The sequence below is a fragment of the Lonchura striata genome, chromosome 2 (genome assembly GCF_046129695.1).
Source record: "Lonchura striata isolate bLonStr1 chromosome 2, bLonStr1.mat, whole genome shotgun sequence".
Classification (NCBI taxonomy): Eukaryota; Metazoa; Chordata; class Aves; order Passeriformes; family Estrildidae; genus Lonchura; species Lonchura striata.
Genome location: NC_134604.1, coordinates 112,907,547 through 112,928,640, shown reverse-complemented (window position 1 = coordinate 112,928,640; position 21,094 = coordinate 112,907,547). Strand labels below are relative to the sequence as shown.

The 21,094-nt window shown below is 41.5% G+C and overlaps 1 protein-coding gene across 1 annotated transcript; it reads left to right on the top strand.

Moving 5' to 3' along the window:
- The first annotated feature begins 417 nt into the window (after positions 1–417).
- LOC110475866 (interferon-induced GTP-binding protein Mx) lies at positions 418–19,299 on the top strand. Its single transcript, XM_021540330.2, has 14 exons — positions 418–433; positions 3,135–3,493; positions 5,001–5,193; positions 5,994–6,131; positions 7,433–7,587; positions 9,446–9,584; positions 10,072–10,270; positions 11,009–11,087; positions 11,989–12,111; positions 12,867–13,008; positions 14,203–14,361; positions 14,868–14,944; positions 16,264–16,503; positions 18,343–19,299. Exons 2-14 carry the CDS (start codon positions 3,224–3,226, stop codon positions 18,574–18,576), a joined length of 2,148 nt encoding a protein of 715 aa, XP_021396005.2. The 5' UTR covers positions 418–433; positions 3,135–3,223; the 3' UTR covers positions 18,577–19,299.
- The last annotated feature ends 1,795 nt before the right edge of the window (positions 19,300–21,094 follow it).

The following is a 21,094-nucleotide window of genomic DNA, read 5'->3' as shown; positions in this document are numbered from 1 at the left end:
CCCTGGAAGTACCCAAGGCCAGGTTGAACAGGGCTTGGAACCTGAAACAGTGGAAAGTGTCCTTGGCCATGGCAGAGGGGTGGAACAAGATCATCTTTATGTTCTTCCAACCCAAACCATTCTAGGATTCTCTATTTCTCTGAACTTCTAGCTGTGAGGTCCGCCCCTTCTCCGTGGACACATTTCATGTGTTAGGATATCCATGTCCTAAACTGAGCCAGGTGCAAAGTAAGCAAGTGGTGCCCACTCGTGGCAGCTCTGGTCTTTTGAAACAGCCTGGTCATTTCCACAAAAGCCAAATATTTCTCCTGTGAGAATTACTTTCATTTCTGCTCCTTCTTGTCATAATGGGAAGGTGGAGCCTACAAATAAAAAGCAGCTGAAGAAGTTTCAGGAAGTCACTGCTTCTCCTTTCCACAGGACACTTACAAGGGTAAGTTTCTCCCTTCTTTTAAAAAGAGTAGTGCAAATTTTTACTGTTATCTTCATTCCTTTTAATGTGTCAAGGCTGCAGAAAGTGTCTAGAGTAAGTGTGATTAAACAGGGTTGCCAGGAGCAGGATTTTTTTTTGCTTTCTGGGGTGGAAAAAAATAAAAAAGAAAATATGTCAGTATTATTTCCTCTTTAAAAGGAGACAACTGAGAGAAGGCATTTAATTTTTTTTAAGCCATTATTCAGCAAGATGATCTATCCAGCACTATTTATGAGTAGGATCATAAGGTTTGCATTGCTTCATTCTCTTTTTGAGAAGACAGCTGGAGTTAAAAAACATACAACACAGGAACCGTGAGGTTTACCCAAATATCCTGAGGTCACACGATGTGTCAGCCAGAAATCCATGTGCTCCTTTGGCTGGACAGAGAGTGAATAAATCCAGGAGCTGTGTGGATCAGCACTGCAGCTCTGCACCTTGGGTTTGAGAGGGGATTTTTTTAGAAGGGGCTTTTCATCTTCTACAGATGCAAAGCTAAAGAGAAAACAGAAAAACACCCACAGGAACTCCTCTTTAGAACCTTCGGCAGGTTGGTGTTTGTGCAGATGTGGGTGTGCAGCAGAGTGCTTCGTGTTGTGCTGGGAATTGGCCTCACACAGACAAATTCTAAAGGTGAAGCTGAAGGAAATCAGTATTATCCCAACAAAGGCGAGAGGTCCAGCTCTGGTGAGAGGAAATTTTTGGCAGACTTTCAGTATCATCACATCATGCAAATGTCATGTTTCACATGTGGCTTCTGGCCCATTGGAGAAGAGCTCTTTATAATTGCAGCTTTTTTGTTTTCCTCTCCTCCTTTCTTCCATCCCATGTTGTCTCGGCTCGGTACACAAAGAAATCGCTGTGCCCGTGTGGCACAGGGGAGGGTACAGAACCCACCCTGCAGGTCCCTTGGCTCTGCACCCTCTGGTCTGCTCCCCATCTCCATGTTTCTAAAGGGTGACCAAAGATAATCGGGTCTCCCCAGCATCCTCAGCCTTCCCCACGTCCCTTCCACCTCTGTGATTGCCATGGGGTTTGTCTTGAATAAACACACCAGGTGGGTATTGCAGGATGGCTGGATGTTTGCATCATTAATTCATTCCAGAGTTCAGGAACTGAGATGTTTGCAATGGACTTTGGTGTACACTGGCCACAAAAAAAAAAAAATTAAATGCTGCTGGAGGCTGGGCCAACAGAGCAAACTGGTGTCACGAAGCTGCAAAAAGTTTCTGGGTTGATTTTTCCCCATTCCCTTCTCTCCCCACCCCCACCAGGGATGCCCACAAGCTCCAGTGCTTTTGGACAGGTGTTAAAATACCCAAGGTCCACCTAAATACAAACATAAAATCCTAAAGTAGCTCCAGAGGTGCTTTTTTTGTTTGTAATGGTGAATTCTGCAAGGCCAAAGACTGAAAATCTGTACATTTCTACCTGAACCTGCTCATATTGTAACCCTTTAGACATGGACTGATGAATAAATCTGGAGATAAAGTGGAGCAGCTTGCACCAAAACTGCTCTGAGAAGTTTTGGAAGCAAGGGGATCTCACTTGTGACTCAGCAGAAGGACCATGACCTGATAATAATCCATTGTAATAGATAATAGAGTTGTTGTTTTGATATTGCACTGGCAATATTTACATACTGTACTAGCAGTAAACCTAATTATAAATGCTCACACAGTCACTGTGTCCAGTTTCTCATGCCTGGCCCACAACCCCCTGTCAACTGCTCTGCTATAATGTGTGTTTTTTTCTAAACTTGTTTTACACATTGAAAACAAGTTGTATCAGGTCGTCCTATTTCGGCATCTTTTTAAATTAGAAAGCCTGTAAACTTAATTCAACCAAAAAATACAGAACAGGAAGTTATTTAAAGGAAATATGTGATTCTCCTGATTTGTTTTCCAAAGTGCTTGAGTTAAACAGATCCTGGTTTTGGCAGAGGGAGGCTAAAAAATCTAGCTTTGAAAAAGGACTCTTGAGGTTTTTTTTCTTTAAATCACTTTCTCTGGAAATTGCCTTCCTGGATAATATCACAACAAAAGCCACTAATTTCCTCAGTCACTCATAGAAAACAAAATTTTCCATAAGGAAATGCTGAACAAGGAAATAAAAAGCCTCCTAGTCCTCCCTTCTCTAACATCACGTGAAGAAAAGTCTGCTTTTGGCAGAGGGTTTTAAACTATAGAGGAGGGGACCAAGATACAGAGATTAGAAAAGAGATGTCAGACTTGCCTCTGACAAGTATTTCTCCCACAGAAGAGGTGAGAAGGGCACTAGGGCACTGTCTACACAGCCCTACACTTCTGACCCCAGGAATTTAAGGATTCACATTCCCTCCAATCCTGCCCTGATACTGACTGAACTTCTCCAAACACCTTTCAGCAACATTTTTCACTGAGGAGAATTGGCTTTTTCCAAAACCTGGTGTAGCTTTTTTTTTTTTTTCCCAAAACAAAAATACTGTTTTTTCCTGTGGCATTTTTTTTTAAATATCAAAAACTAAAAGCATAAGAGAGGTAGGGAGAAGTGTTTCAAGTCTATCCTCTGGAGAGCAATTTTAGTGATTTGAAAAGAGCTGTGGCACTTGGTACTTACCAAGGGTTTGGATAAGGAAACAAAAGAAGTGTTTGATTTTCTCTGCTCTGATCATTCTTGCCAGGTGGAGTCACTCACTTCCTCCTGTTTGGTTTCAGAAGCTGCACCTCAGAGTGGTTGGACCAGGCAGTGATTAATATTTAGTGAAGCACCATGGACAAGATACGTTCAAGCCCAATAAATCAGCAGACCATGGATAAAAAGAAGGCAGCATTCAAACAACCTTCTGAAAGAACCAACAATCCCCTAAAGAAAGAGGGGGGGTTTGTGTTTTCTTTTGTAAAGCCATTTCCAGAAGCTGCTACAACTCCTCTCCCACCAGAGGATCCAGAAGAAGATCTTGAGCTGTCAGAGAAGCTGTTTGAGAGCAAACCTAACGATGACCAGGACTTGGAGAAAGAGTTTTCCAGAGAAGAGGGCACAGTAAGTCAAGGGGAGGGCACAAATCCTCCCCACTTTTACTCTGTTCTTTCACTTTGTGTCCCAAAATTAATTCCTTTGTCTCTTTGTGCAATCTGCATCTGTTAGGTTTAACGACAACTTTTGGCATGAGGCCTAGCAATTATTCATGTAAGTAGCAAGAGAGGTATCTGCAATTAATATGCAGACATTAATAATGCAGGTCTAAAAAAAGAGATAGCTTCAGCCTAAAAGCCAATTTAATGTGTAACATGTGTCTGTTTCAATCCTAGCAACAAAAGTTGAACAGAAATCATAAAAGCTGAGTTTTTTGGTTTTTTTTCTTGAGGCTCCTTAACCCTTAACAGAAATGCACAGCAAGTTTTATTATAACCTGCTTGGATATTTAACACTGAACACAGGTTGGTTCTATGTCTGTGACACAGTTATTGAAGTTTTTTGAGAATTTACTAGCTATTAAGCATTTTAGTGAAGAGAGTGAGCAGGAGTTACCAAAAAGGGTTTAAAATCCTTGCCTCCAGTAATATATGCTGCCTTCTTCATCTTGAACCAAAAAATCTGCTTTGTTTGAGTGCATCTGATCCATAGGCATACTTCTGGAGGTATTTTTCTTGGATAAAAGTGATGGAGAGAAACTTCAATTTTTCTTTTCAAAAAATCAGGTTTGAATATGCCTGGCCCAATATGTCTGAAACATATTGGTGTTCCCAAAATTGCATCTCTAACTGCAGCAGTCAGGCTGGAACATTGAGAGAGGAACAGGGAAAAGAGACCAAGTTGATCTTTATATACTTTAGCTGAGCATATTTAACAGCCAGACGGACCAGTTTTGCCAAAGACTGGAAATTATTTGTTTTGTTTTCACGTAAATGAAAAGCCTGTGTTAATATCTGGACCTGTGTCAAACGCAGAAAATTACAATAATCATTTAAAACAACCCACTCATATTCATGCCTTATGGGAGCCTAAAATTAGGCAAAGAAGAAAGAGCCATGATGATCTAAAAGATTTCAACCACCTGTTAAGAATGTTACAGCAGAACTCTTTAGGTGCCTGTGCACAAACTAAATCTTCAAACTCCAAAACAAAGATCTAATAAGCTATTTTTTACCAAATTCAGTGATTTCTGGGAGCAGTCTTCATTTGCATACACATGCTTCAGTACATCTGTGGATGAGTGGAAGAAAATGGCAGTTATTGAAAAAACTGTTATTAAAAAAATTAACAAAGCACACTTAGTAATGTGTTCTTTATCTTTTCAGGATGGCTTCCAAAGTTTGTTATTTTTATTAAGGATGGTCTGTGAGCCAACTTCAACTGTTTCTTTCATATTTACAGACACCTGTTTATTACATGGAGATGGAAGGGTGCACAGTGATATGAAGTAGAGCTTGATGCCAGTAAACAATTTTACTAAAGACCGACGAATAGAAAACGCATCTCTTTTCTTTTTTTTTTTTTTATTAATTTTTGACTATGGAAAATTCATTCCAAATTTAACTCTTAACAGGATTCAGAGCACACCTTGTACAACAAATATGAGGAGAAGATCCGACCCTGCATTGATCTTGTGGACAGCCTGAGAGCTCTTGGAATAGAAAAGGACCTGTCCTTGCCTGCAATTGCAGTAATTGGAGACCAGAGCTCTGGGAAAAGTTCTGTCCTCGAGGCCCTGTCTGGTGTTGCTCTCCCCAGGGGCAATGGTAAGAATTCACTTTCTCACATTTTCTCTTTGATAAGGTGGAAGGGATTTTTTTTCTTTTTTTCTTTTTTTTTTTTTTTCTTCTTTTTTTGTTTGGTCTAGAATTGGATAACCCCATGACTGAGGCACCACAAGCTAAATCCAAGGCACATGTTCCAGGTGGTCAAGAGACCAGGAGTAAGAAGTGTAATGTGATTACCCAACTGACTCTGTACATTTCCCAGAAAGCAGCAGTGCAGCAGAGTATTAATTTCACATGGAAAACCAGTTTTTAAATTTGCTTTTGGGATTGCCTTGAGTTTTTTAAACTGCATTTTCTTACAGATATCTTTTATTATTATGTGTAAAAAGCGTACAAATATCTTTACTTAAAGCGTAAGTCAGAGATGGTGGTTGAAAGACTTTACAGCTCAAGAAAATCCACTTTCCAGTTCTGTGTGTGTATTTTTACACACATAAATTCTGCAAGTTCCATGTGAATTTACCTAGTGAATATAATCTAGTCTTCCAGGCTGGAGTTGTGGATAGGTTTTTCATAGGATTAATTGCAGCTCTGAAACAGATCATCCAGAGAGGAGCAGAACTCCATCTGTGGAGGTTTGCAGGGCCAGACATGTCTGGGAAGAGCCATGGTTGACCTCATCTCATGACTGTCCTGCTCTGAGCAGGAAGCTGGACAAGTCCCCTCTGGCAGCGTCTCTTGGAACATTTCCACATTTTTGTGTGACACAGGCAACACTGTTCACCACACACCTCAAGGCCGTGTTTCATGCACAACCTCTGCCTTTGGAACTGCTGCAGGTATTGTCACTCGGTGTCCCCTGGAACTTAAACTGAGGAGGTTGCCTGAAGGGCAGGCATGGCAAGGGAAGATCTCCTACCGAAATGTAACCCTGGATCTCCAGCACGCCTCTGAGGTGGACAGAGCAATAAGGCAAGGTGAGTGGATTTGGCTGGCTCCATCTCCTCTGAATCCTCCTCTTGGACTGAACAGCATCCACGGTGATTGTGGAGAAACATCAAGAGCTGGAATCAGAGCAGAAGCAAAACTCACTTTTGCTGGGTCAGCAAAACTCACTGCTCTCAAGGGAGCTGTACCAGTGCTTCTGTGGTGAAGATGATTTATGATGATGATCCCAGAATGGCCTAGATTGGAAAGGACCTTAAAGGTCTCCAAGTTCCAACACCTCGGACAGGGATGCCACCCACTAGATCCATGATCCTTTTATCCTGATCCATGGTAAAGGCACAGGCTGTGTCCTTACCTGAGTGGTGGCTTCCTGGTTTGGGGATATTGTCTGTCAAATTGTAAACATGGAGCCTAAATGGTTCCTGTCATGAGTTCAAAAGCCCAGAGAGTGCTTGAAGTGTCTCTGGCTGGAAATCTTATTATTTTGGAGGAAATTGCAAGAAGACAGAGTGCAGAACAGAGAGCTTCTGTCAGGTACTGTGGCCACAGGCTCAGTCTCTGCCTTCACATGTCTCAGCTTTACTGTTATGGCATTTCATGCTGGGTAAGGAATCAGTGTTTCTACCCAAAGGGCAGCAAGCACTTGCCCAAAATGTGAAAGTTGGATTGTCCTTACTTTCTTGACTAGCGCAGCTCTGCAAATTGTTATTATTTATATTTTTTTTAATCAGCTTTTCAACACATTATTTGGATATTCTCAAAACTGGCCAGGCAATTGCTATGAATTAAGGTAATTAAAGAGCTGAAAATCTCTGATGAAAATGAGTGGGGTATCCTTGTTTCTCTGTGCTCACAATTCAAGCATTATTGCCTTGTAGTATCTGGGACAATTTACTCTCAATCTCCCTATCAAAATGTGAAGAATATAGAACACCACCTATATTTCTTTCACGACATCCAATTATTAGTTAATGCTTACAAAGTCTCTTGCTGTTGAGGAAGCATTTCTACAACTGACCAGTGTTTTACCTGATCCCTTTCATTGTGGTTTATTTATATGCATTTTGTCTTCATACACAAGAGTCCCTAAATATAAGCTCTGTAAAATATCACAGCTCATATTCCAACAGGACTTCACATCAACTTCTTCTGGATGATATTTTCCTTAGATTTTTGCATAAGTGGATTTAAGTGTGTGGCTGGATCTGAAAGAAAACGCCAAGCCTGAAAGAAGCTTAGGTGGTAGTTGGTACATTTCAAAGTCATTGTGTTCAGCTTTGGTTTGATGCATCATTTGAAACTTGTATCCATTGCCTTGCTCTTTTCACAGCCCAGGATATTGTGGCTGGTCCTAGAAGTGCCATTAGTGGGCAATTAATTTCCCTGGAAATTCGGTCCCCTGATGTCCCAGATCTGACACTAATTGATCTTCCTGGAATTGCCAGAGTGGCCGTGGGGGACCAGCCAAAAGACATTGGGGACCAGGTAAGCTCAACCTCATGTGCCAATCTGTGCCCAGGGGCTCATCCCTTCAGGGCTCCCAGCGGCCTTTCTGTGAAGCAAACAGAGTAAGTGGAGAGTGTGAGAACCCCGGGCTTGCTCTGGGGTCTCGTGTGGTGGAAAAGTCTCTCCTCCAAGCCGTGCTTCCAAAGAAAAACTCCACAGCCTCTTGTTGTTCGGTCTCAAGGCAGTTTATTGTGAGTTATCTAAAAGATTTTCTTCTCAGGCTGCGGCTGCTTGGTCAGCAGCCCAGGCAGAGGCACACACACACCCTGACATCCTCTCTGTCTGCTGCTTTCTTCTTCTCTCCCCCCACCCAGGGCTGCTGCTATCTTTTATATGATATATTAAGTATTACATGTTTATAGTTTTTCCCCAATACCTACTACCTATATTACAAAGTGCTTTTCTACTCTAAACCAATCTGTGAGTGCCAGCATCACCAAGAACATGGAGGCAAGGAAGAAGAAGGAGGAAGAACAGGATCAGCCCACTTTCCTCCATCTTAGAACTTCTGACCCCCATGTACAAAGTGAAAACCCCCTGTACAGGTGCTAAAACCCCCCTGCACAATGCTAAAATTTTTTTCCCTCTGTTTTGTAACTACTTTTACTATACTATCTAACCCTTTGTGACTGTTTGTTCCACCTTCAAAGTTGGTAACTCATTGAACTCATGACTCAAACTCAAAATCACAGCTGATTCCAGCTGCCTGCCAGGGTTTAAAATGCTTCTGACCAAGGCCTGGAACCTCTAAAAATGTCTGAGAGACATTTTGAGTTCCAACAGAGAGGATCTCTGCTCTTCCTCTATCTGTTTTAGGAAGAAATGCTGGGGAATGCAAATAAAACTCTGCTAGGATAAGGCCTGCTGTGAGGGTGATGTGCAGGAGCTGGGTGTGTTGTTTCTCCTAAAATACCTTTAAATGGGAACTTGGAATAAGAGGAGCCCAAACTAAATTAGATAGACCAAATAGAAATGAGACAAGGTTAGATTGTCTGGGCTTTACTTTTTGGGAGGAGAGTAATTTAATTCTACAGTTAGATAGCAATCTTTCTCTTGTATTGAGAAAAAAGCAGCAAATGTGATATAATCCAAACATTTCCAATGTTCCCACCTGTCTGCATGCTCCAAAGGTGGAGTCTGTAGCACTGCAGCCTGTCAGAAACTGGGATGGGTGGGAAGTAGAAAAGAGAGGCATCATTACCAAAATCCAGGGGAAAAAAAAAAAACTGATTTACTGTGCAATAAGCACAATAGTGCTCTGTGAAGCTTCTACACAATGCAAATTATGAGGAACTCATTTTGTTTGGCATTGAAACATAGAAAAACACCAACTAGATGTCATGTGCATCTCCAGTTTTGCTGCTTTTTAAAATTTTCCTGCAAATATTCCACTGAAAAATAAGCTGAAGACATCTGTGCTCCTTTCAGAGATATATATCTGAGACTTATCAGCATAATCGAGCTTGCTTTCTTTCCGTAAGTGTTTACCTGCACACCAGAACCTGGTTTTCTTACATGTGTTAGATATCAAATACCTTTAATATTTCTGTACTGAAATATTATATATGCACAAGAGGTTAAGCTCCATGCAGCTGTCAAGACAGGCTTAACATTAGTCTGGTCTCATTCATGCCAGATATTTGGATTAATCCTGACATAAGGAAAGGGGTTGCATTCTTCTGCTGGTCCCTTTCCATGCCATCCTCTAGCATGTAAGACTATCCTCAGCACATATAGCATTTAATGTCATCAGGAAATTGCTCATATTGTTAAAAATTGTCACATCCTACAAGCGTCTAATTTCACTGAACCTCCTCACTGCTGTTTTGAATTGCAGATCAAAAGTCTACTTAAAAGAATTATTGGCTGCAAAGAGACAATCAATTTGGTAGTGGTGCCATGCAACGTGGATATTGCAACAACAGAAGCATTGAAAATGGCTCAAGAGGTGGACCCTACTGGACAAAGGACAATAGGTGAGATAATTTTCTAGGCTATGAGCTGAAAAGGAGGTCAAGTATTTATTTTCTCCCTGCCATGAGGTCTGATGGTGTGTGTTCTGTGAAATTAGCTACAAGAAGAAGAGGGGGGAAAAAACAACAGAAAAAAGCCTAAAGAATATATTTGCAAGCATTTCTAGTCACAGTTCTTGAGTAGCTCCAAGAATCCCTTAGTTTGTTGTCTTGCTGGCACTCCTGTTATGAATAACTGAAAGCTGAAAATCTCAGTTAATAGTAGTTGATCTGAAGTTAATGGTAAAAAAGCTTTGCATTAAAAAAAAAAAAAAAAAACTTTAAAGAAAGGTTTGCAATGCAAAAGGCATGGTGGGAGGAACTTCAGAGTGAGTTTTACAGCCTGGGAGCAGAGAACTTTCTAGGAGAGAGAATACCAAAAAAATTTCTTTATAAAACACGGTACAGAGTATTCCTGCTTGGTGTTTAACTTTCTCTTTTAACTTCACAGGAATTCTCACAAAACCCGACCTCGTGGACAGGGGAACTGAAGAGGCTATTGTTAAAATACTGAGGAACAGGGTAATCCCCCTCAAAAAAGGCTACATGATTGTGAAGTGCCGTGGGCAGCAGGACATCCACAACAACCTGACCTTGGCTGCTGCAATCCAACAGGAGAGAATCTTCTTTGAGAATCACAAACATTTCAGGTACTCCTCACAGAAATGTTCTCATCAAAGACATGTTAAAGTCACGTCAAATCTTCTTGTTGATTTGCTGAGATTTAACTGCTTAGGGGTCACAAACAGGTATTAGTTATACTCAATATTTCTCATTGCCCATGTAGGATTGTGTTTCAGTAACCCAGAAGATTTCTACATACTGAATAAACTTTTTTAAATGTTTTGGGGGTTTTTTGGATGCAAAATACACGGGGGAAGTGCTGTGAACTTCAGAAGTTCCAAACAGTCACAAAGAATTTGAGTTAAAGTATCTGAACACTTCAATCAGGCACTGAAGTATTTCTGTTGACTGTAAAACATGGAGGAACAGCACATGAGAAAGGCTGTGCTGAGGACACAGATGAGTCAGTAGCAAATCAATCATAATACAGAGAATGTAATACAGAGAACCCTTGTCAGCAGCTGACAAGGGTTGTGAACTTCACATGTGGAGAAATAATAGAACAGAACATTGGTCTGCTGTTAGAATTTGCTTTTTTCAGATTTTTCTCTGTTTCCCTTTGCTCAGTCAGTAGCTGTCAGACAACTCTTGAATAAGCCCAGAGTCCTGGGCTGTTGCCACATCTGCACCAGCACGGCCCAGAGACCCTTTCTTAACCCAAATTGTGTAATAGAATTAGTGAAAACTGAGCAGAACATCAGTGCTGCCTCCTTGCCCTGCCACAGCCTGGCTAACCAAACCCACCTTTTCCTCTTTTTTCACAGGGCTATCATGGAAGAAGGGAAGGCTACTATCCCCTGTCTGGCAGAGAAGCTCACAGATGAGCTTGTGAAACACATTATTGTAAGTAACAGAAGTCCCATACTAAGCTGTTTGTATCAATTATGTAAAAACAAGTTCAACTCTTCAACCTTGGACTGCGGTTGGATTTCATCTTTATGTGCTTAATGATCCTTCAACTCAGTGATCAGAGAACAAACTGAACTGAGAGGCAGAGGTAAAAAGGCCCATGGTCTGTCTTCAGATTTGCCTTTTAACTGCAGATCAACAGTAAAACAATTATTTCATCTATTTGTGGCTCATAATTCCTGCCTTTTCAATGACAGCCATGATATTTCTTTTTGTTTATGAGTGTTGATCACCTGGGTGACGAGTTACTGCTGTCAGCTTACTGAAACAGTGATTTCTATTCCACTGAAAATGTCTTCTAAACATCAAGATGTCCTATTATATTAATATACTTGTGTAAGGGTATTGGGGGTTTTTATTTGTTATAAATATATCTGCATCGTTAAGAGAAGATGCTAAAATATAGGGAACAGCTAAATTCAGTCTCAAGTGAGAAAAAAAATATTTCTGTAAATTTACCAAAAATAAGTAACTAAACAGCCGTGTTCTATCAGGAATTGAGCAGTCACCACTTTCCTGGCACGGCCTGTGAGGATATTGGCTTTGGTTCACTGTGGGTGAAATTTTGCTCTAGACTGCAGCTGTTCTACCCAGATCTCAGTGAAGTCCAGCCTGATCCCTCAAGGAAATCCTGAGTTCCCTCAATAAAGGCCATATTTGCTTTTCCATGTTATCCCACTGCCACGCATGGGACACTGACAGCCAACTCTTGGATTTGTAAAAACAGAAAAGATCCCCTGCAGGTGTAGATCGCTCTTAGAGGGGTTTTGTTTTCCTTCCAAAATCAGACAGGTTCAACCTATCTCAATGTCCTTCGTCACTGTCTCCTCCCCAGAAAACTTTGCCAGCACTGGAGAGCCAAATTCGTGACACCTTCCAGAAAACATTGCAGGAGCTGCAAAGGTACAACAGAGGCACACCTCAAACAGAGTCTGAGAGGCTGTTTTTCCTCACAGATGTAAGTATCAGTATTGGTCACATAGCAGAGCAAGGAGGTAACTGTGGGAGAAAATAAACCACCTGAAATTATCAAAACTTCAGCATGGACCACTGGGAAGTTTGTGGTATCCATCATTTCAGTGAGGGTAACACAGACAAACCACACCTGCAAAAATAATGGACCACAAGAGCTCATGGCCTCTTCTAAAAATTTTTTCCTGTGATTATGGGACATGAAAACTAAACAACTTGGTTGATTGGGTCAAAATCATGCATCTCAGCAAGGGAAAACAAATTGCTGCATGCTCAGCATTTTGAAGGTTTCCCATTGTTTACACACATAAGATCTAATGTATTTGTGATACCAAAATGTGGTTTGCACATCCATCTAAGTGCCTTATCTCATGGAGTTGCTTTCTGAGTAAGTCTTCAGTAGGCTTTAGAGGTATTTATGGAAGATCATCAGACTTCATACAAGTCTGACCTATTAGAATTTAGTAAATGGCTCTAAAAGTCTACAGGGAAAAGAAAAACCAAAAGAGTATAAAGTTTGTTTTCCTCTAGCTGTTACAGTCTGGGGGGAAAAATTAAACAAAAAACAAACAACATACAAACCAGGAGCTAAGAGCACAAAAGATGTAAGAAAGGGATGTTTTTTATGAACTGAGTCCCTGCTTTAATATCAAATAACTGCAGATTTGCTTAAGATCCACAAATTAGTCTGAAGAAATGAAACTTCACTAAACTGCCTGCTTGTTGTTCAATTCACTGCAGTTGATCAAATACTTCAACCAAGACATCTCTCAGAGCACACGGGGAGAGGAGCAGCTCTATGGGGATGAGGTCAGACTGTTCACCAAGGTCCGCAAGGAATTCCGCTCGTGGGGTGTGATCCTCCTGGAGTCTGATGCGAGGGGTAAGCACAAAACAGTCTCAAGCTGTGCCAAGGGAAATACAGGTTGGACATTAGGAAGAAGTTTTTTACAGAATGGGTGATAAAGTTCTGGAATAGCTGCCCAGGGAGGTGGTGGAGTCACCATCCCTGGATGTGTTTAAAAAAGACTGGATGTGGTGCCAGGGTTGAGTTGAGGTGTTGGGACTGGGTTGGACTTGATGATCTTGAAGTTCTCCTCCAACCCTGTGATTCTGTGAATTCTGTGAACCCATCCTGGCAGCTGGCCTGAGAGCCCATCCCCTAGCTTTTAAACCCAGACACAGCACCTTCAGTAAATGTTTTCCAAGAAAATTAAGAGCAGGATCCAGGAGCATCCATCTGTTGTGGTGTCCTGGGGACACAGACACAGTTTGTTAAATGTTGTCATTACAGAGAGGTCAGTGCTTGTATCTCCTCTCCCAGCACAGCAATAAAATCAAGACACTGGCACAGAATTTGTTGGTGATTTTCTGAACTGTTCTTCTAAGTAACAGCAACATTAATCACAGAATCACAGAATAATGAGGTTGGAAGAGACCTTTAAGACCTCCAACCTATGCCCTAACACCACAACTAGACTATAGCACCAAGTGCTATATGAATAATAATAAATAATAACAATCTAGATAATAATTTTTATTTTTACTCTTAATGTTTTTATTTTATTATTGCTATTAATATTTCAGAATCTGGGTGGGGTTTTTTTCACTTTAGCTCTGGGCTAAGGTGATACCTCATACAAAAAAATTAGCAAATTTGTATAGTATCAACAAAGAAATAGTGACGGTGATATCTTAAATAAAAATAACCAGTCAAAAGTAGATTCCCCAGAAACAGTGTTTAGTGAGCTTGGAGGTTTTTATTGTTCAGGGTGGGTTTTTTTAAACTTGGAAGTGACTGGTAATGGCCAGCTACTTCTGTGAGGGTAAAAATACCAAGAAGAACCAGAATTTTTGTGGCCCACCATAATTTCTGTCGGTCAGATGCTTGATGCAATGTGTGACATGGCTCATTCAGAGAACAACGTGTTAGCTCTGTTCTGTGGTAACAAAAAATCATCTCAGTAGTTTTTCCTCTCAAGAACAAATCAAAGAGGAGAAATATACTTCCTTCTTAAACCTGAAATGTGTACATTGAGTGATTTAGTAGCAAAGCAATGTTATTTTGCCATTACAGCTAAAAAAATGGTCCCTGGTAAAGTGTGGAAATATGAAGACCAGTACCGTGGACGGGAAATCCCAGGCTTCAGCAACTACAGGACTTTTGAGGACATTATAAAAGAGCAGATGAGAGAACTGGAGGAGCCAGCAATTGAGATCCTGAACAATGTGATAAGTATGGCCCAACCCATGGGAGGTTCTTGTGTGGGGGACACTGCTGGGCCTGACAAGTTTATTTTCCAGGAGAAGCTGATGTTCTCACTGATGCTCTCAGGATCCTTCAGAGCATGGAAGTAAATCTGATTCAGCTTGGGGATTGCTGTTACAAATGCTAACAGCATTTGTTAATACTTTTCCCACTGGCTCTTGGAAAGAAATTAGAAAATAACTATAAAAAATAGAAAATAACTATAAAAAATTAGAAAATAGCTATAATAAATAACAAAGCAAGGAAACAGTACAGTAGAAGTACTTGGTGTTAAGTGGTCACACTCTTGAACCTGGAAATCTAAATTTCTACTTGTTTGTATGCATCATAAAGGCAGAGTGCACCAGTACAGCAGCTCAGCTATTTCTGAATGAATACAGAAAATGAGTAGTCTCCCAAATCTCATACTAACAATAGCTTAAAACCCTCACTTACTTACCTGACTGTATTTTGTCTCTCTGTTCTTCCCTTAGAACTGGTTGAAGAGAAATTTATTGAACTCGCTAAAAGGAATTTTGCTAATTTTCACAATCTAAACAGAGCTGCCAAGGTGAGGCACTACTATAACCTGAGATTCTCAAAAGACAGAATGGCATTTGTAAATACATCCATGATTGTGGCACCTTATGCAAGTATGGAATTTCTTGCAGGAAAGTAAGAAAGAGTCTGAAAATGGTGGCATGACTATAATGGCACTAATGAAAGTGCATTTTGCACAACTTTGACAAGATCTAATATCTACATTCTTTATTCATTCTGCCCACATTCTTGACAGTGCAAAGAAAACCTGCTGTGGCTACGTAGAAGATTTTATCATTAATTTCAGATTCAAGTCCTGCAAAGATTTCTCAGAGTGCTCAACTGTTTTCTCCTCTCTGAAAGCAAGCCTGGGTTTTAGCCAGTGCAGGAATCTCATCTTTGATGAAAGGGAGCAGGAGAAGACAAACCAAAAATCATTCAGCCATGAAAAAACTAGAAGATGGCTGTTCACAGTTTGGGCATTTGCATGTTTTGGGGTGGATCCCCTTGAAGGACACCACCTATACGTTCAGTGGTGTGGATGTCCTTGAAGGCCTTTTCTCAGAGAGAGCTTGAGGAAAAGATGAGAAACATTGAGGAAAAGATGAGAAGCAATGCTGGCAGCCAGGAAACAGAGTCCACTCACAGGGTACTGCTGAAAAAGGAAACTCAGAGGCAAATGTGAGTGAAATAGGTGGTTTGCTATTTCACTTGCATGGTCAAACCCTCCTGAGCTCCCAGGCCAACCAGACAGTGAACAAATAAATTACTAAAATACAAACACAGAGGTGTTCAGGTAGGGTGTTTAGATGTAACACAGTGAGATGAATGAAGAAGGAAGACGTTCTGGCCAACACTGGACATGAGAAAAGGTATGGGGTGTTTTCTTAGGGATGATAGGAAAGCATTTTAAGGGAATTTGAGCATGACTGAGGGAACTTTGCCAGCCTCACAGACTTTTAGGTGGAAGTATCAAAAAGGCCAGAAAGAGTCAGATGGCTGCAGTAAAAGCACCAGACAGAGAGGGGTTAGACAGGGTTGGTTTGCTGACTACAGATATTTTCCTTTGGGTTTCAAGCACCAGGCCTGGACTGATGTGTAAGGAGGGGACAAAACTACCCCTCATGTGTAAGGAGGGAACAAAACTGCCATATTTTTCTGCTCTTTCACAAGAGAGAGACCACAATGCAAAGCCTTACTCCATGTTCTCATGTTCTGGGATTAGACAGTGCTGCACAAGGGCAGTTGAACACTGTGCCCACCTTGTCATTCCCTGGGGATGCTGCTAAGCACTGGCACCTTCCCAAAAGGAGCAAATGTCTCAGAACTTCTTGTTCCTTTCTTTTCTAGATGAAAATTGAAGACATTAGCGAGAAGCAAGCATTGGAGGCTGAAAGACATATCCGGGCACAGTTTAAAATGGAGAGAATCGTGTACTGCCAGGATGACCTTTACATTCATGATTTAAATACTGTTAAGGCACAAAATGCTTTCAACACGTCCTCAGAAAAAGATTTGAAGTCTCTGTTTGCTCCAAAGGACTCCTCTTTTGCCGTGGAGATGGCTTCTCAAACCAGTGCCTATTTTTCTGTGAGTTCACAGGCAGATTTTCTGCCCTCTGAATGCCACAGCAAGTCCCCCTCAGCCAGATCTTGCTGGAGTCAATACAGCCTTGCATGCCACGCTAGCACTGTGCAGGGAATAGCCAGGGGGTATCTCAGTGTCTCATTCAGGTAGATGCTCAGCTTCTCTGCAAACTACTTAGAATTTCTGACCAGCGACGAGAGTGTCAGGGCAAAGCTGGGCTGTATCAGCAGGATGCAGGATGCAGGATATGGTGATTAGAAAAGCCTGAAGGTGCCAAAGTGACAGCTGGCTCCTAAAGCACTTGTTAGCTACCTCCCAGTCTGGCTCAGATCATCCTCAAGCCACTCTGCACACTCCTGCAGCCAGCAGAAAGCGGTGTCAGTGGCTTGCAGTCAGATTCTAAACTTCTACAGCAGGAGGAACAATAATAAAACATTACATTAAAATATATCAGCTGTCTGTAGGGATCAGAGTGCATCTGCTCTACTGCAGATAGCACCCTGTAAGTGAAGTCTCTGAAGACAAATGGGGCGTTTTAACTAAGAATCACGTTAAAGAAGGAAAAGAGAACATGCAATATCAAGATTTGCTTTGTTGTAAAACTCCCTCAGAAAGCAACAAGTTCAATATTAATAATTCAGGAAGGTAGGTAGCAGCTCAGTTTGAATTCCAAGAGCAGGCTTTGTGACAAATTCCTGCAATTAAATGGTCAGGCTGCTCAGGCTGATGAAGACAAAACCTTTGGCTTTCATAGAACGAGAACAAAGCCATAAGTGCATAAGCACGTCCATCCCACCTTGCTACACACTCTGCTATGTTTTATCTGCAGTTAAATATTTTTGTAAATGCCCTGAGACCCATTTTCAACAAAGCACCACAACTCCATGGGACTGACTTGTGCAAGGCCAAATACAACTTGAATGAGATGGAAGTTGTGTCCATGGCTGCCTACACCCTATAGGACCTATGAATGCTATTTTCAAGTTGTACTACAAAAAGAAGGACAGAACCTCTCAATTGCAGCCAGGCATTTAGGTCTAAGTGCTCACCCAGCACCAGGAGGGTGAGCACTTCCAAGCACTTCCCAGAGCTGGGAGAGGTTTATAACCTCATGTTGCCTTAAAGCACCCCAAACCCTGTGCATTTCCATGGGGAAATGGCCCCACAAGCTCTTCTGGATCAATCTGTTTCAGTTTGCATCCATAAATGAGCCAGGCAGCTGGTCAGGTCAGAAAGGAGGTTATCTTGTGAGGATATCAATTAACATAATGTAGGCACAGTCTGGCCTCACTACTGCTGAAGACATTTCCCCTTTAAGGCTAAAGCTTCCTCCAAAGCTGTCTTAAGCTTAAAAGGATAACCACATCAGAAACACCATCTAAATACCACCATCTAAATAATAATCTAATAGAGGAATTTACCAGCTTTAGGAAAAATCATTCTGATTACCTGCATCAAAACATATTGTTAGCATTCAGTGAAGACAGGTGGGACACCAGAAACTGGGCACAAGTTCTGTTTGTCAGGAATATCCTCCTATAACTTGTCCTAGTGACAGCTGACAGAGCTGAGCAGAGAACAGTCTGCCTTGGCTTTAGTTTGCTGAGGGAAGAAAAGCAACAGCTGACATCCCCATTACTCTCAATTTTTAAATTTCAGGCACAAAAGACACTGTTTGGAATTTTTTTTTGTTCATAGCATCACTCCCTTCTTGAACAGTAACTCAGGCCAACATTTTAAGACCTTGGAACCACTTTTTTTACCCGATTACCTAAAGACCCTTCATTTTTCAGTTCTTGTTACCAATTTAGTATTTTGCCTTTTTCTTCTTCCATCTCGCAGGAAGCAAGTAAACGGCTCACCAATCAGATACCTCTGATCATCCTGTCTTCTGTCCTTCATGACTTTGGAGAAAATGTGCAGACCTCAATGCTGCAACTTCTGCAAGATAAAGAGAAGGTAAACTTTCTCCTCGATGAGGACTCTGAAGCTGCTAAAACCAGGAATTTCCTCAGCCAAAGAGTTGAGCGTCTCACCAAAGCCCTCCAGTACCTGAGAGAATTCAGCTGCTTGTAATTTCTTTGGTTTTCACTTTTTTTCTCCTCATCTACTAGCATTACTGAAAAATTCCGTATAATCCCATAAAAATGTAGTGTCAGCCCAGACTTTTGATACTAATTTCTAGTGTTCAGTTTTTATTTTCCATAATCATATGTGTTGTGGTGTGCTTTTTCTTTAAAATTATGTTTGTTCAGTGTCTGTTCATTTCCCTCCTCCCTCTCCTCCCCAGTTGTCAATCTTCCCAAGTTCTTCCCTAACCCCTCCTCCCCAAGTTGTCAATCCTCCCTTTCCCTGCCCCTTTCCCTAGAACATTCCCTGTCATTCCTTCTAGCCCCTTCCCCTGCTTCCAGAGCATTCCCTGTCCATTTAGTGAGGCTCAACACCCCATTGGTTATTTTGTGTTATTCCACTACGCTGTTTCCCCTGATAGGTTTGTGATATGTTAGTCCCACCCTCAGCTCCTCCCCAGTTCTACCCTCATTGGTTGCTGTTCCTGTTGCCCTGATTCTTAAGATTTTCTAAAGTCTTCTGAGTTTACATTCTTGTAGAGAACTTTCTCACACAACTTTCTGTAAACAACCTATTGTTTACCATTCCTCCATAGAGGTGGAGGAATTTGATGTACTAGTAGTTTGTCCAATGTCATTGGAGAGGTGGCACATTCACCCTCCAATCCACTGTCACCTTTGGAAAAGTAGAAATGCTGGAGTCAGAAAATAAACTTCCTCTTTTTCAGCTTTGCAATAGCAGCGGCTCGTGTTGTGCTTTCACGTGTCCTATAGTGACAGTTCCTACACCCTCCTCCTGAGTTCTGGTATTTCCCCCTCCCAAGGGGGTCTTGGGGCTCCCTGAATAAATCCATCTTGTTACACCCCAAGTCCCGTGTCACCTCCATCTGTCCCCGTGCCAACAACAGGGACAGCAGAGCTCACAGGGGAGCAGGCGCCAGTTCTGTTCCCTCTCCACCGCTCGAGGCATCGCGCGGCCGATACAACACATGCAAAGAGCTGCCTTGGCATAAAGAGCTCCAATGGGGGGAGTTGTGACTAAATAAACATTATAACATTTTTGAACATTTCCTTTGTGAACTCTGTGCAACCACTGGAATAATCATTAAAAAGCTAACTCTCTGAGGATTATGTGTTTTGTTGGTTTCTTTTTTTTCTCTTTTTAATGACGGAAGCTGTATCATTCGCAAACTGTAGAAATCAAATTATCTAGCTTTCCTCAACGAAGCTTAATGCATGACACAGATCTCCCACTTCCCATTGTGTTTTTGGCTTGCTGGGGTTGTTCTCTTTCTTGCCATCACCTAAAACACACCTCTGCAGTGTCACCACTAAGTCTCAGCCCAGGAGGGAGAGAGGAGCACACAGCAGGCACAAAACCCTTCCAGCCTAAAAGGAAAAGAAAGTTTTTTTCCTTTATGTGACTAGTGCATCTGGACACCGCTGGCTCTGTTCAGCCTCCTTTCCCAGCTGTCTGATTTGCAGAAGGCCAAGAGGCTCTTCCTCAGATGTCTGCAGCATCACCTGAAATTTCAAGAATGATGGGCAACTCACCAGAGGGCAGGATTTGGATGTCCAAAAGGGAAGAAACCTCCCAGGGTGTTAAACATTACAAGGGTGTCTCAGCATATGTTTTGCTGCCTTTCTCCTTTCCATCCCAGGGCAAGGAGTGTTGCCCTGATTTTTAAAAGTGTTAAGTTTTCTTTTATAGTTCTTTTGTGAAAGTCTTAAAGTTCTCATAAAACTTCTTCAGGTTTTTGATCGGTTTACATATTTCTAATGGAGTTCTCACTCACTGTTCATGTAAATAATTAATGTTTTGCGTTCTTCTTTGTGAGAGAATTGATGGACTGTTGGTTTGACCAGTGTGGCTGGAGAGGTGGTAATTCCACTCTCCAATCCACGGTCACCTGTGGAATTCTATAAATATCAGATGCTCGAATAAACACTCTTTTTTGGCCTTTGAACTTGCCAAGCATTTGTATACATATTTTGTGTCCAATAGCAACAAAAGGAGAACCTTTCCAAAAGCTTTTTCATTTCATGGAAGCCAATGCAAAATATATCACACACTGTGTTCATGATTTTTCACATGGAAGATTTGGCTTAATAACCAAAGATAATGTCTGCATCCAGCTAGAAAAAATGTGTTTATACCAGCATTTGATGTAGTCATTTCCAGGTTTCTTACAAGAGAAGCCTTCTCCTCGGGCAAGATATGACAGAGAGGGTTTGTCCCTGTCATATCCCCATTCACCCCAACATCCAGTTCCCTCAACCTTCTTGAACACTGCAGCCAGTTTCCTCTTTCTCCCAGTATGTTATTTTGCTATTAGTGGCTTGCAGTGCTGCAAGAAGCCACAGAAAAATTTTCTCATACCTGTAACAATTTAATTTTAAAATTTCTGTTTTGAAAGTACTTTAAACTCTTTGGTTATTTCACAGTATCCCCCCCCTCCTCCAAGATGTGCTATTGCAAACACCCATCTCACACCTACAGGAGGCAAGGACACATTGCTCCAGGC

Coding starts and splice junctions, on each gene's coding strand:
- LOC110475866 (XM_021540330.2), top strand. CDS start 3,224: ATGGACAAGATACGTTCAAGCCCAATAAATCAGCAGACCATGGATAAA. Junction 9,585..10,071: donor TACTGGACAAAGGACAATAG/GTGAGATAATTT, acceptor TTAACTTCACAG/GAATTCTCACAAAACCCGAC. Junction 10,271..11,008: donor GAGAATCACAAACATTTCAG/GTACTCCTCACA, acceptor CTTTTTTCACAG/GGCTATCATGGAAGAAGGGA.